Source organism: Leguminivora glycinivorella, chromosome 10 (assembly GCF_023078275.1).
Source record: "Leguminivora glycinivorella isolate SPB_JAAS2020 chromosome 10, LegGlyc_1.1, whole genome shotgun sequence".
Lineage (NCBI taxonomy): Eukaryota > Metazoa > Arthropoda > Insecta > Lepidoptera > Tortricidae > Leguminivora > Leguminivora glycinivorella.
In genome coordinates this window covers 13350436-13365496 of record NC_062980.1, presented here as the reverse complement: position 1 = coordinate 13365496, position 15061 = coordinate 13350436, and the positions used below count along the sequence as shown (strand labels likewise).

General features: G+C 42.5%; 1 protein-coding gene across 1 annotated transcript; it reads left to right on the top strand.

Moving 5' to 3' along the window:
* The first annotated feature begins 7167 nt into the window (after positions 1-7167).
* On the top strand, positions 7168-14269 carry LOC125230384. Its single transcript, XM_048135523.1, has 2 exons — positions 7168-7759; positions 14223-14269. Exons 1-2 carry the CDS (start codon positions 7168-7170, stop codon positions 14267-14269), a joined length of 639 nt encoding a protein of 212 aa, XP_047991480.1.
* The last annotated feature ends 792 nt before the right edge of the window (positions 14270-15061 follow it).

The window sequence follows — 15061 nt, the reverse complement described above, 5'->3', positions numbered from 1 at the left end:
ATTAATTTCAGTAAACAGCGGGATTTAATTATCACATACAAATCATCAATATAAGCTTTTGCAGAATAATACTTGGAATTTGCAATCTTATTCAAGGAGACGGATTCTGTTTTAGAAATTTGATACGATTGTTATTTAATTTTGATACTACCTTGAGTCGCTCGCGTGCACGAGAGAACTAAGGAGGGCCTACCGCGAAGCGCGTTTGATGTGTATTCCTGTCACATTTACGAACGAATTGACAAGTGCAACAGAGAGCCAACACGACGAACGTGGTTCGTAGAGTAGACCTCCTGATTGGATTGCTAGTGCCAATAAACTTAAGCAGCTAACTCTGAACGGTGTTCATGGTCAAGGTTGTATTAAAGCAATATCAACATCAACAACGAATGAAATTGTAAGAATACAGAGGGTTCAGTCAGTTTTTCTTTATGTTAGGTAGCAATTTTTTATACAATACAATACTCTTTATTGCACACCTCACATAGTTTACAAGTAATGCACAAGAAACAAAAACAAAATAAACAGAGGTAACAATAGGCGGTCTTATCGCTTAAGAGCGATCTCTTCCAGACAACTTTTGGGTACTGGAGTTAATATAATCAGAATATATGGTAGTACAAATACACATACATAAATAAGTATAACCATAAACATACATAAGCATACACACATAAATACATACATAAAAAGGCAGATATTAATAAAGAAACAAACAACAGTGTCATTCATAAAATCTAAGGAAGGGAAAGATAGTATTCTTTAATAAGTTTAGTTTTATAATTATAATATAGGTATTTTCAACGGCGGGTTGTTTTGATAGCAGAATCGGCCTTGAACATTGCTTGTTTACCTGCTGATGAATGTTTCGCGACGGCAGGAGTATTTGTCACGGCGTCCCCTTTGTCTCACTGAAATTTATACTATTAAATTAATGATTTCTATATTTCTGCTGTCTGACATCTTATCTTCTAAATCCTTAGTGTTAAATCGCCCCATTGCTATTTATTTCCTTATCACCGAGATATTAAAAACGGCTTAGTCCATTTGCGTATTTTATGAGGGCTGTTTTTTTATTAAAATAAATATTGTAAAGGCAAGGAGCGGAGTATGATTAAGCAAATGAAATATAATTCCCGATTGTTAAAGATTTTCTTTTTTTCTGAAAAAAATATTTGTAAAATAAATGTGAAATTAAATACTTATTACTTTCATTATGGTTTTGACGTTTTAGTGAGCGATATAGTGATGTGATGATGATGATGATGATATATGATCTTAACTTTTAATTTGTATACATATAATAAATGAGCAACATGTAAAGTAAACGGTCATAAATAATGCACATCAGACTCTGGAAAGAGACAATTAACGTAATAAGCAAGAAAGAGACGACGCTCTACGAAGACGAAAAACCGATGCGCATTCTTTATGGCCATTTACTGTAAGTTATTTGGTTTTAAACACCCGTCAAATGTGTAGTGTAAAAATATTGGAGAATTAAGTATGTATGGTTTTAATGATGATGAGAATCTCTAAAAAGTAAAACATGGACAAGCTCAAATTGTGGTGAAATATGTAAAAAGTGTTTAAATTTTGTTATTTTACCAACTACGAATTGACTGAACTATTTTAATACACTAAACACATTCTTATTACGGAGGATTATTTATATAGGATTTACATACTTCATACTAAGAATCGTACCTCGATTTTTTAGCGCCACCTATTAAATACCCTGATGATGCCTACAAATGTATTATTTTCAAAATGTGTATTGACGTGATATCATGCTTTTAAAATAAAGAATTATGTCATTTGTTTTCATAAAAACTAAAAACACACAAAATATTTGGGGAAAATATGATTTTGGCCACATCCAGGCTGCGAACAGCGTCATCTAGTTTCAAGCCTAAAAGGCTCATACATTTCAGGGGTAAGGTACAGCGGGGCAAATTCGACTGGACCTTACGCTTTTTTCGTACGTGCTTTGTCAGTCCAGTATTAAATCTTTTTTGTGATTACTATAAAATTGCATTACAATTGTCAACTATCTTAACACGAAACAATCATACAAATAAGCATGCAAAATGAAACACATCGCTTAAAACATTCTGCAACCAAGATCCCAGTTCCACGGAGTATATGCAAATGAATTTCGTATTACGAGTGCTTGACGGAATGCATTATTCTCACACAAAGGGTTTTACACGTGATAAATAAATTATTCTATCCATGGGAAACTCACCAGCGGATTTAAATGGGCACAATTAAAATGTTAACAGAATCATTTAAATCTCTAATTAATCTGTAAAACTGGAGAACGCGGATTGAAACAGGCATTTCACCCACAACGATTATATATATTTACTCGTTTAATATCGATTTACTACTTGGTATTCAAATAACAGGTGCCCGTGACTTCCTCAGAATAGTATTTGGATAGCGCCTGATAAAAATGTCATGGCAATAATAATTCAGTTTGAGCAAAATTCATAAATTAATTACTAGGCGCAGCCTCAATTATCCAATTAAATACATGATGATTTCTGCGGTACAAAATATCGTATTTTTTTCCCAGAAACTGTCTTTGCCCTAATTTAAACAAAATTGTTTAGTGGTTGAAGCATTAAGATGTAACACACGCTCTGTTTTACATTTATAATATTAGTTCATAATGAATTCAAATCACACACGTAAATGGTAAATATTAGCCAGAATAAACGCCAACACCGCTTTGTAAATTTGTATAAATTATTTGGCCATTTAGTATTGCAGTGACGCACACACTGCAATAAATCCGCCTTGGCAGTACAAATGTTAATGGCGTACACGTCATGACGACATGCGGTGCCCGACGACGATATTTTTCCAACCATAGACATAAAAAATATAAATGGAAGGTTTTCAGCAGGATAATAAATAGCTTTATGGCATCCTGTACACTTTTATGAAGCATAGGGACCATAAATTGATTTATTTAAAATTTATTGCATAAACTGAACAAAATGGCCGACTTAATGCTAAAAGGCATTCTCTACTAGTCAACCATGTAGCCTAAGAGAGATACTGAAAGATACACATAACTGCTCTACTTCATCTTCAATCAGTAGGTACCGTGGTACCGATGTCTCTCCAGTAACACAGTATTTTTATAAATAAATGTCAGTTAACCAGCGCTATCAAACACTAAAAGGGGTGCCATGATGACGACACAAACACGCCATCCAGGGGTTTCTACAATCTATGCAGTGCCCGGCGACATTTTTCCAACAAATGTTTTTGCACGCGCACAACGCACTTCCAAAACTACAGCCAACTATAAATCCCAAACTATCCGCTTGAAAGTTGAAATTCGAACGTTTTTTCACAATTCAATGTGAGCTTTGGATCGTTGGAATTCTTTTGGTGTTAACAGTGTTGCAATGTGTCAAATGTCTCATTGGTTTTGTTTGAATGCTTCTGTACAATGATAGCTGCGTTGAAATTTGCCGAGTAAAAAAGTTCCGCAAAATTCAACAATAATATATTGGTTAGACTTTTCGCAAAATCATAGCCATAAAAAACAACAACACTCAACGTTTTCAAATCTCAACTAATTTAAAATCTTGTCACAGATAACGTAAAATACTCTTCACCGGGCGCGATTCGTGTTCCGCATGAAAAAGAAGGCAACACCCTAAACCCAAAGAAAACGGTCGACGATGTTCATGACATTCGGAGGCTAGAGGGTTGCGCCCCATGAAAAGACGACTAAACGTACCTACATTGCCAAATATTTGTTACAATTTGTGCGAAAACAAATTTTGCATCGCCGCGGCGAAATGCCGAAGGTTATTACGGCACCACTCTATACGGTAACACATGTACGAGTCATAAATTCCGTCGGGAACGTTAAAATTAGAAATGTAAGCTCCGAACGGAAACATGCGCGTTTAAAATTTATACCGTATTATATTTGTTCGCACCATGCCCTGCCATATACTGTGTACCAATTGTGTTCATAAATAAAAATGCGACGGTCCGAAAACAAATGAACTGACTTTCTTTGTTACACCTGCCGGCCTAGCCGAAATAACAAGCGTTGACGCTACGTCGCGAAGTCGCGATCGAAACGCAGTGGCCGGCGTATAGGCTACTTGCCTCCTAGTTAAATCAGCTTCTTTTTAAGAACTGTCCATTTACTGAGTGCCACCAGGGGCGGCTCACTCCGTGATTCTATTGCCGCGCTAAAAGTACATGCCGGCGGCCGCGAGTTCGCGGCCCATTCAGTGGTGACGACCTTCGCACGGCGCAATAGAATACAATGTCGGCTGCTCGCGCCCGGTCCGTTTGTTAATGTAGGTATAAATTTAGAATGGCGGCATTTTGTGAATATCAAAGGAGTGAGCCTTCTGTACTTGTACTATTATATATTCTGTGGTGCCACCTAGTCCAACTCCTGGTCCTTACTGAAAATCAGCGTCGCGGAGCGGGCCATGTGGCTCACGCCGAGACACCCAGCTGAGTAATGACCTTTTAGCGCAATCCACTATTATGTACAATTAGATTAAGCTAGTTATAAGTATGCTGTGCTAATAAACGTCTTTTCTTTCTTTCTTCTTTCTTTCAAAACGAATTTTAACGTCTTGTTTATATGGAATTAATATGAAATCTAATTGAGTGACGTCACAGTCAGGGCGGAGGCGGGTCCATGTGCAAGTGATAATTTGCGACCGGTCGCTCCTTGCGGTGGGTCTGTCTCTATGTCAGATACCTGTCCGGTAGCTGGCATGGTGAATGGTCTCGGGAGTAGCACAGGTTGCAGAGATCCCCGAGGCAAAACTGGTTGTGCTCCTTCCCGAGGTTACCGCCTGTTAACTGCCTGGTTCTACCGTAGAAACAGGTAAGAACGGAAACAACCAGTTGAACCTTCGTAGGGCAAGTTTTGCAAGGGAGCAGACACAAGGACCGGAAGTAGGTGTTGTCATCCGGATGACTGCACCTCCAACTGGGCCAAGTGAGTGAACCATTGTAAAACACCCTTAGTGTAATCCCAACCTATCCATATCCCTCAGATGGGTCGCAATGTTTGCCATCATGATGACGCCGCTGTAGGCTTGACTTCTTTATGAGGACGAGTCTGTAGGGGTGGGATGGTGATGGCAAACAACGATCCGTATCCCGTATAATCAGCCGTAGGCGATGACGTGGCATGTCGCAGCGGGCTTCCCATCCACAAAGAAGGATGGGAGGCGGTAGAATGCCACCCGCGTGTTTGTGCCGTGCGCGGGGACCCGTACGGGTGGAGAAGGAGATCCTGGGAGTCTAGGCGAAGCAGGGGTCTGCGGTCGTTATCCCTGTTAGGCGAAGCTCCTTTGGCTCCATATTCATCTCACACGGGCGGTCTTAGTCTAGCCAGCTAGGATCAATCGGCTGCCGTGTCCAGTCAGATGGCCACAAGGTTAGTTCTCTGGGGTGTAGGGGTCTGTAATCGGCGGAGCACGATTCACTGCGTCGGCTGAGGAGCTGACCAGGGTTTTGGCACCGTGCGGATTCACAGACAACGCATCCTGGATTACTATAGCAGACTTGGTAGCCCTAATGCTTCAATGCATTCCAAATGTGTGGCTCCGTGGTGGGTGGGGAACCAGTTTGCTGAAATTTTTCATTGTCTTTTTATGGATACAAAAGTACCTGTAACGACGGGGGAGGGGACGCCGTACCCGTACGGGATGAGGCGAAGGCGCATAGCGCAAAGGTTGCTGCACCAGCGATTAGTGGGGCTGTCTGTGACAGATCCACGAGCGTTGGCAGCGGCAACACGTGGACGTCCGCTAGGACGGGGGCCAAGCGTAGGGGCCACGGCGGAGCTGGCCATCCCAACAGCACCAACCCGTCTCTTCCCTTAGGGTTGAAGAGTGGGGGCGCAAAGCAAGCACCCTCGGGGAGCCGACTAGCGCTGGTGCTGGGGGATGGGCCGCGGAGCAACGGCCAACTGCGGGAGGGACGTGCCGCTTCCAAATTCTGGTGGGGCGGCTCCGGGCGCCATTGACGACGCTACTGCACCCCAGGGTGTGGATGCGCAGTCGGGTGGAGGAGTAGCCCCAACCAGGAGGCAGAAGAGGCGTGCGAAGGCGCGGGCGAACCGAGACGCGCAAGAGGGGGCCGGACCCTCCACTAGTGGGGCGGGGAGGCAGGCAACTAAGAGGTCACTGGGGGCCAGTGGCGACTCTTCTCTGCTCGCTGGCGACCACAAGCGAACAAGGGTGGGGGGGACGTTCGCTGAGGTAGCGGCGAGCGAGAAGATGGCCATCGTCCCAGTGACCTTTCCAGAGGAGAAGGTGTTGTTGGAGCATAGGTCGGCCATAGTGAGCGTCCTGCTCGTGGCGTTAGACGAGGCGGCCGATCCTATGCCCGACATCACGTTAGGTGCTGTCACGGGGGTGCGCTTCACATCACCTGCGGAGGAAGCGACGCAGTGGGATGGCTCCGCTCGGTGATCGGAAGAGGAGAGATCGGCGGGCGGCGCCTGAAGTCGTCGTGGCTGCCAAAGATCTGCCGAAACCGGTCAAGATGGCCTGGCGTACGGCGATTGATGGCAGTCAGGACGTGGCGCTGGCTCTGCGGGTGATGCAGAGGCGCAACCCCAAACTCCGCACCGACGAGTGGAAGGTGGTCGACACCGTGATGTCGGAGCTGAACACCAGGCGCATCGTCCTGATGGACCAGGTGTCAGCTGACGTCATCAGGGAGGCCGGCTACGTTCTGCACTCGGGGCTCGACACCAGCCACTTCAAGCTCCTGGAGACGGGGAAGGAGCGTGAGCATGAAGAGGCTGGGGTGGAGCCCGGTACGGACGGGGGGAGGGGGACTCGGCGGCCGACAAGGCTGCGGGCGCCGCGGGGGCGGCGACGGGGAGGCCCCGGAGCGGGACGCGCCGCCTGGCGCTCCTGCGGAGGTGGCTGGGGACCGGTCGGAGGCGGGGGAAGTGGTGCTAGTCGGGGAGAGTCTCGCTGGGCTGCGCTGGGCCCGAGAGTCGTCACCGATCTCGTCGATGGTGGGCTCGGAGGACCTGCGCGGTCTGGAAGAACTCTACCTGGAGGGCACCACTTCGCCCATGTCCTGCGACAACACGGTCCAGGAGGTGGCCGCTGATCTCAGCACCACCAAACACTAACCGCCGTAATGGAGGGGCTAAGGTGTGTACAAATAAATTTACAACACAATAAGGCCGCCACTGCCCTTCTGGCCAGGCAGCTAAAAAGCGACAAGTTCGACATTGCCCTTATTCAGGAACCATATATTTACAAGGGAGAGATAAGAGGCTTGAATGGTACTGGCGGGACGATACTGTATATCTGCTCCGAAAGTAATATGAGGACATGTATTTATGTTAAAACCGGCATTGATGCTATGCTTCTAAATGCTTTCTGTTCCAGGGATCTGACCACGGTCAAGATCCAGAATAAAGGGGGGGGTAAGGCACTAGTCATCTCATCAGCCTACCTTCCTTACGAGGCGGCGGATCCCATCACCACACAACTGCGGGATCTCGTCGACTACGGCAGCCGGGCGAGCACTGACCTGATCATCGGCTGCGATGCGAATGCACACCACGTCATCTGGGGAAGCTCGGATGTCAACAGAAGAGGAGAGAAGGTACTGGAATTCCTGGTAAGCTCTTCACTACAACTCTTGAATAAAGGCAATGAGCCGACATTCGTCAATGCTAGGCGAGGTGAGGTCATTGATATAACGCTAGCGTCCAACAACGCAAGTAATAAAGTTAGTTCATGGCATGTCTCTGGGGAGATTTCTTTATCGGACCATAGATATATATGCTTTAGGTATACCACTAAGATCAAAGTAGAAGTTATACTAAAACGGAATCCCAGGAATACCAACTGGTTATCGTTCAAGGATGACCTTAAGGCGGACCTGGGAAACCCCAATGGTAAGCTAAACTCTATTATTGACATAGAACTTGAAGCTGACAAAATAGGGCAAGCCGTCCATACGGCTTGGACAAATAACTGCCCGGAAAAGAAAATCCTGGCGAAGAAGGTACCCTGGTGGAATCCGGAGATAGCAAAACTCAGGAAAGAAACTAGGGCTGTCTTTAACGATGCCAAAAGAAGTAATGATTTTGAGCTCTACGCGCGAAAACTCACAGAGTATAGCAAGGCAGTGAGAAAAGCGAAAAGGAAAGCGTGGAAAAACCACTGCGATCAAATCGGTTCCATTCCGGAAGGCATGAGACTCACGAAGGCACTAGCCACAACGAAGTCAGTCCCACTCACCTCTATTAGAAGGAGTGATGGTGGAATGACTGAAACGGGGCTAGAGACCCTCAAGGTGATGTGTGCCACACACTTTCCAGGCTCGATAATAAATCAGAGTGTACCAGACGATGAACCAATTAGTGTTACGGAACAGTGCACTCGCACGACCAGGCATAATTGGGACACGTCGAAAAAGGTAGTAGACCACAACAAAATACAATGGGCATTATCGACATTTCAGCCATATAAAGCCCCGGGGCCAGATGGAATCTACCCCATACTACTACGAGAAGGCGCTAACGTACTTATACCCCACTTGAGTAGACTGTACAAAGCGTGTATTGCCTTCGGACATGTACCACGTGCATGGAGGTTAGTAAAGGTAACATACTTGCCCAAACCAGGCAAAGAGGATTACACAGAAGCCAAATCATATAGGCCCATAAGTCTATCATCATTTCTCCTTAAAACTTTGGAGAAACTGGTGGACAGACACATCAGGGATGGTCCGCTCAAGAGACATCCACTACACCGCTTGCAATGTGCATACCAGCCGGGCAAGTCCACGGAGACAGCACTACACCTGGTGACAACTAGAGCGGAGCAGGCCATAGAAAACAAAGAACTATGTCTTGCTGCATTTCTGGATGTCGAAGGTGCCTTTGATCGCACCACATATGGTGCAATCAATAATGCTGCACTCAAACATGGCATAGAACCTACCATCTGCCGCTGGATAGGTAATATGTTGAACAGCCGGCTAATTAAGTCCTCCCTCATGGGGGAAGAATTACTAGCCACAGCAACAAAAGGTTGTCCACAAGGTGGGGTTCTCTCTCCGACTCTATGGAGCCTGGTAGTGAACTCACTTTTGGAAGAACTAAATAAGGGCCCAGTATATACAGTGGGTTATGCAGATGATTTAGTGATACTCATAAACGGGAAATTCCCGGGAACGGTGTCAGAAATCATGAATACAGCACTGAGGCAAGTGGAGAGGTGGTGTAACCACCAACAACTCTCCATCAATCCAGGCAAAACAGTGGTAGTACCGTTTACCAGGAAAAGGGCCCTTACTGGCATGGAGCAACTAAGGCTCTATGGAAGGGTACTTGAACTTTCCAATGAAGTGAAATATCTAGGGGTAACACTAGACAAAGAACTGAACTGGAAAAGACACGTCGAACTGACCACAGCCAAGGCACTTAGAGTGTTTGGAATGTGTAGGTCAGCTTACGGCAAAACATGGGGTTTAAACCCAAAGGTACTAAGGTGGATCTACACCATGATGGTGAGACCTATAATCCTGTACGGAAGCCTGGCCTGGTGGCCAAGGACATTACTGAGCACATGCAAGGATGTCCTCATGAAGGTACAAAGGACAGCATGCATGGCTATAACGGGTGCGTTCAGAACGACGCCAACAGCAGCATTGGAGGTACTATTGGATCTCCCGCCGCTACATCTAGTGATACAGTCTGAGGCACTGAAATCGCTACACCGGCTGGCTTTAACAGGCCTCTGGAGCGATAGCATGCCGAAGACTAAACACACAAGCATGGAATACAACAATTCTATGGGAAGGCTGATGAGTATGGGCTGCGACAAAATGCAACCGAAATTCATCTTCCACAAAAACTTCAAAACCAAAGTCCATACTAGAGCCGAATGGAAGGAGGGGCTGGAGACACCCACCCCTGATGACAACACCATCATCTGGTATACAGACGGGTCCAAGATGGCATCTGGTACGGGCGCAGGCATTTATGCAAATGACTACAGTGGTAGTATCAGCATGGGCAATTATGCCACGGTCTTCCAAGCCGAGACATATGCAATAATTGCCTGTGTACATGAGAATATAGTTAGACAAATCCAAGGTAAGACTATCTATATACTCAGCGACAGTCAAGCGGCACTCAAAGCCTTCACATCGCCCAGAGTTACCTCTAGACTGGTATTAAACGGCATCCAAGCTCTTAACAAGCTTGGAAGGCAAAACAAGGTGCAACTGGTATGGATACCGGGGCACGAAGGCTTCATTGGCAATGAAAACGCTGATGAACTTGCCAAGGCCGGATCTGAAGACAACTTCATAGGTCCGGAACCTTATGTGGGCCTTTCACAAGGAACCATCAGAATGGCTATGAAAGACCAAACAAAGGCTAGTCACCAAAAAGAGTGGGATGCCCTGGTTGGTCTGAAGCATTCAAAGCTCTTTATGCAGAGGGTAGACTCTGGATGGAGCAAAAAGCTAGGGAAGCTAGGCAAAAGACAACTCCAAATTATAACGGGGGTGTTCACAGGCCATTACGGGGTCAAAGGAATTTTGGCCAAGATGGGACACGCCGACAACACTGATTGTCGCATGTGTGGCGAAGAGGAAGAGACCGTCAGACATTTAATGTGTGAATGTCACGCCCTCGCCAGACAAAGAATGAAGAACTTTGGAGCAGGCTACCTGGCACCGAAGGACTTCAGAGAGCTACCCATGAGCCTCATCATCCGATACGTGGAGATGGTCGAGAAGCTCCTGAATAGCTGAAGGATCTTAGGATCGTAGGGGGTAATTGCACAAAAGATCCCGATGGGTCGAAGTGTATCCGTAAGGGCCCCTTTATATATTTCTATCTGCAGATTTAAGATAAGATAAGATAAAATATTCCCTATTGTTGGCTAGGTGCACTGATAAAGCCTTTGAAGCCTTATTGAGATTTTTTTCTACAAGTCTTATTTAAACTACTGACTTCTTTTTAAAACAGGTCATTTACAGAAAATAAACCTCTCTTGGGTCTGAACATGGTGTCAAAAATAAAATTTTCTTTCTTTTTGCTACTTTAAAAACGCGAAAGTTCGGCTACGTTCAATAAGTTTTAAAAAAGCCTCGTTGTTAAGAAAAAATAATGTTAAGATAAGATTTTTAGACATTTATTTTGCAAATTTATAATAGGGGGGCATATACAAAAGTTCAGTTTGTCCAGAGAAATATTTTTTTTCCATTAAACATATCCTGAATTTGTGTGAATCCTAATGAAGTTTAAACAAGACCAGAATCAATTAGTCTAAAGTATTTAATTTGCATACTAGTTGCCAAAGTTAGGATTTGACTTTTGCTAAGAAGCATGTGGCCACAGGTGCCAAGTTTGCTGACGGTTTCTGCACTGAAAATTGATGCTGGAATAATATACCACCACCAAATTGCAAATTAAATAGCAACGCGAGTTTCAAACTAAAAATATCGCCTTGAACTTCTAAATCAGCAAAAACAGCAATATTTAGTACCTACAGATGTAATGCGAAAAGAGTTGCCTTCGTATTGTTACAGAAACGTACGAACGTGTCATGCTATTTCAATCAGTCTCAGTACAAGATGTACTGACATTGACTGAACTAACATGACAAATACGGACGTTTCCGAAGGAAGGAAGCTTTTTTCACCACATCTGTACAATATTAAACCCTCGTTCTCTTTTAGTACAAAGGCTATTTGCATTTGCTTATCACTCCTAAGCATATTAGAGATAACTTACAGAGAGAGAGAGAGAGATATTAGAGGACTTAATAATTTTATAAGTTTGTAACAAAGTACTACGCAGTTACTTTACTACACAGTATTTAAATTTCTGTGTGAAACATATTAAATTGTGTAAATGTTAATAATTGCTCTACAGCAATTATCAAAATTAGTAAATGGCTCAACAATTATTTTATGTCATATTCATGTTGCTGTAACCTGCATTAATGTGTTGATAATTTATTCTGTAAACGACACGATTAGGAAATAATTCGATTCACAGAATGTAAATTACATATGTACATATTTCATACATATTTCCTTACACACATAGCGCGCTAACCCACATGGGATTTTAGTTACACTGTGGACTTATTAAGGCTACATACAATTTAGCATATTAATAAAATACCGCGATGTAATAAACTCTCAAGTCATGTAAAAGTTCTCACATCATGAAGAAGGCAATGACGGTAACGTTATTGAGGTATCTTTGATGCCACTTGCATATTTACCAATTCACGCAGTAGGTGGCAAACTATGCGTCTGGGCTTTTTTAAGCTCCGGATAAAAAAGATTAAATGTTAGAGAGAAAGGTTTTACTGGCAAATTAATAGTGCTGAGTGATACATTAATACACCACATTTTACATTCCATGGATACATTTTCACAAAACAGTTTTAATATGTTATTAAATATCATCAGATTCATGGCATTAGTTTGTCCTCAATATACGAGAATACTCGCTGAGATTCTGTGAAATGATTTACACACCGCTCTGACTATTGTTTCCCCTCATCGCTATTCCCGACGCTTCGTCTTTATCTAGTGATCTGTCATACGAGGACAGGAGTTGTCTTTCAGGTGCTTCGCACCCCAGCGGAAACAAAGGCGTTATGTTTGGTTACGTTGTAACTGTATTTAGTATTGTTCTAAGAATATCTCAATATATACTATGTACATTCGGATTTTATATCTATATTCCTATTTTAAATTAGCCGGAATTATTGTAACAAAGGTGTGGCCGGTACATATTCCATTACACAATTATGGTAACAAAGGTGCGGCCGGTACATATTCCATTACACAAATAATGTCTCTGTTTACACGAAAATAAATTTGAACACAAAACGTTTTGTTATACTATTTATTGAAAAAACCGGCCAAGAGCGTGTCGGGCCACGCTCAGTGTAGGGTTCCGTAGTTTTCCGTATTTTTCTCAAAAACTACTAAACCTACGAAGTTCAAAATAATTTTCCTAGAAAGTCTTTATAAAGTTCTACTTTTGTGATTTTTTTCATATTTTTTGAACATATGGTTCAAAAGTTAGAGGGGGGGGACGCACTTTTTTTTCCTTTAGGAGCGATTATTTCCGGAAATATTAATATTATCAAAAAACGATCTTACTAAACCCTTATTAATTTTTAAATACCTATCCAACGATATATCACACGTTGGGATTGTAATGAAAAAAAAATCCGCCCCCACTTTACATGTAGGGGGGGTACCCTAATAAAACATTTTTTTCCATTTTTTATTTTTGCACTTTGTTGGCGTGATTGATATACATATTGGTACCAAATTTCAGCTTTCTAGTGCTAACGGTTACTGACATTATCCGCGGACGGACGGACGGACGGACGGACAGACAGACATGGCGAAACTATAAGGGTTCCTAGTTGACTACGGAACCCTAATTAAAAAGCCGTTTTTGTCGGATAGTTTATTTATTGCACTAGTAAAAAAAATTCACTACACTGTCTGTATCACTGTGGAAATGTACCTGGGCGACCAAGCAGCGGGCCACTAAACATTATTTTTCAGCAACTTTCGAGAATATGTGGTAGTGAATTTTAATGGCTAATTAAAACCGTCTTCAAAATAAATATGTACGATGGTGCATAAGGTTGTTATAAATTTAAGTATCTGATATGACAGAACTTCGTCAAGTTTGGACCGATTTTTATTTTGACTTACTAACATAATAAATAACAGTCATCGTGTTCGATTGATTCACGATTTTAAGTCGTTAATAACTGGTTAAAAGTTATTTGTTTTTCTGTCGTCCTTTACTTTGAGAACCCCCTGACTTGAGCTGCACGTGTTACTTTGACAGTTACAGCAGTTTGTTTAAGTTTATTCCGTTCAATTCGAAATGGGACTATATCTTGCTCGCACTTATGCGATCCCGATAAGAGCCGAAGGGGAAAAGCCAAATCATTAACTGATTTTAATCGCACTGTATTTGCCTACTCGTACAGTCAAGTGCAAAAATACGTATCGATTTTATCCGCTCAAAAATATGTACCGAGACCTTATTCCGCCGACATAAAGTGCTATGGGACATATTTTTGATAAGTTGTACGCACCCATATTTTTACACTTGACTGTACGTAGCTATTGACTAGATTTGAACGTTAAGATACATCAAATATTTGTTTTAGATACTAGATCGGATTATTCACTGCCAAAAGTGACGCTCTCAAACTAATCCATACTAATATTATGAATGGTAAAGTGTGTGTGTCTGTTTGTTTGTCCGTCTTTCACGGCAAAACGGAGCGACGAATTGACGTGTTTTTTTTAGTGGAGATAGTTGAAGGGATGGAGAGTGACATAAGCTACTTTTTATCTCTTTCTGTATTGGTCGAAGCTATTGGTGCATGTTCTATTCGGTAGGGATGTAGTAGAGTTTAATAAATGAAACACATGTTGACTCTCCAAGGCATCAATATGTAATGTCGATTAGAATACAGATAGAATAAGCTGATCATTATGAGTAATACAGTTTCCATATATAAAGCATCTAGCCTACTTAATCTAATTAGGTATGCTTACACATCACACCTTCCCCCTATTTTTTTTTTTTTTTTTTTTTTTTTTTTTTTTTAGAAAAGAAAAAAAAATATTACACAAAAAAAATCATGTTTAACAAACTTTCAAATTAACCTACAATAAAAATACAGGTCAATCACTTTTATGTGTTATTGTATAATACGACACGCTCATAATTATGGTGAGGTGATTACTCTCTTAGGTTACGATAACAATAATATAATGAAATGTGACGCACACCTGGTGCACCGATGAGTCAATGATTATGACTAACTTATTACTAGCATAACTCGTTACATAAAATAAGGAATAGTTCTATTTTTATGGATTACATTTTGTTTATTTCCTATAGAAACTTTTACATTAACATCCATGTCTTCAATAACAGAGTATGGACCTAAATACACTGGGTCCATTTTTTCACGTCCTTCTTTTTTCACTAATAATA

Coding starts and splice junctions, on each gene's coding strand:
- LOC125230384 (XM_048135523.1), top strand. CDS start 7,168: ATGGAGGGGCTAAGGTGTGTACAAATAAATTTACAACACAATAAGGCC. Junction 7,760..14,222: donor GCTAGCGTCCAACAACGCAA/GTAATAAAGTTA, acceptor TATTTGTTTTAG/ATACTAGATCGGATTATTCA.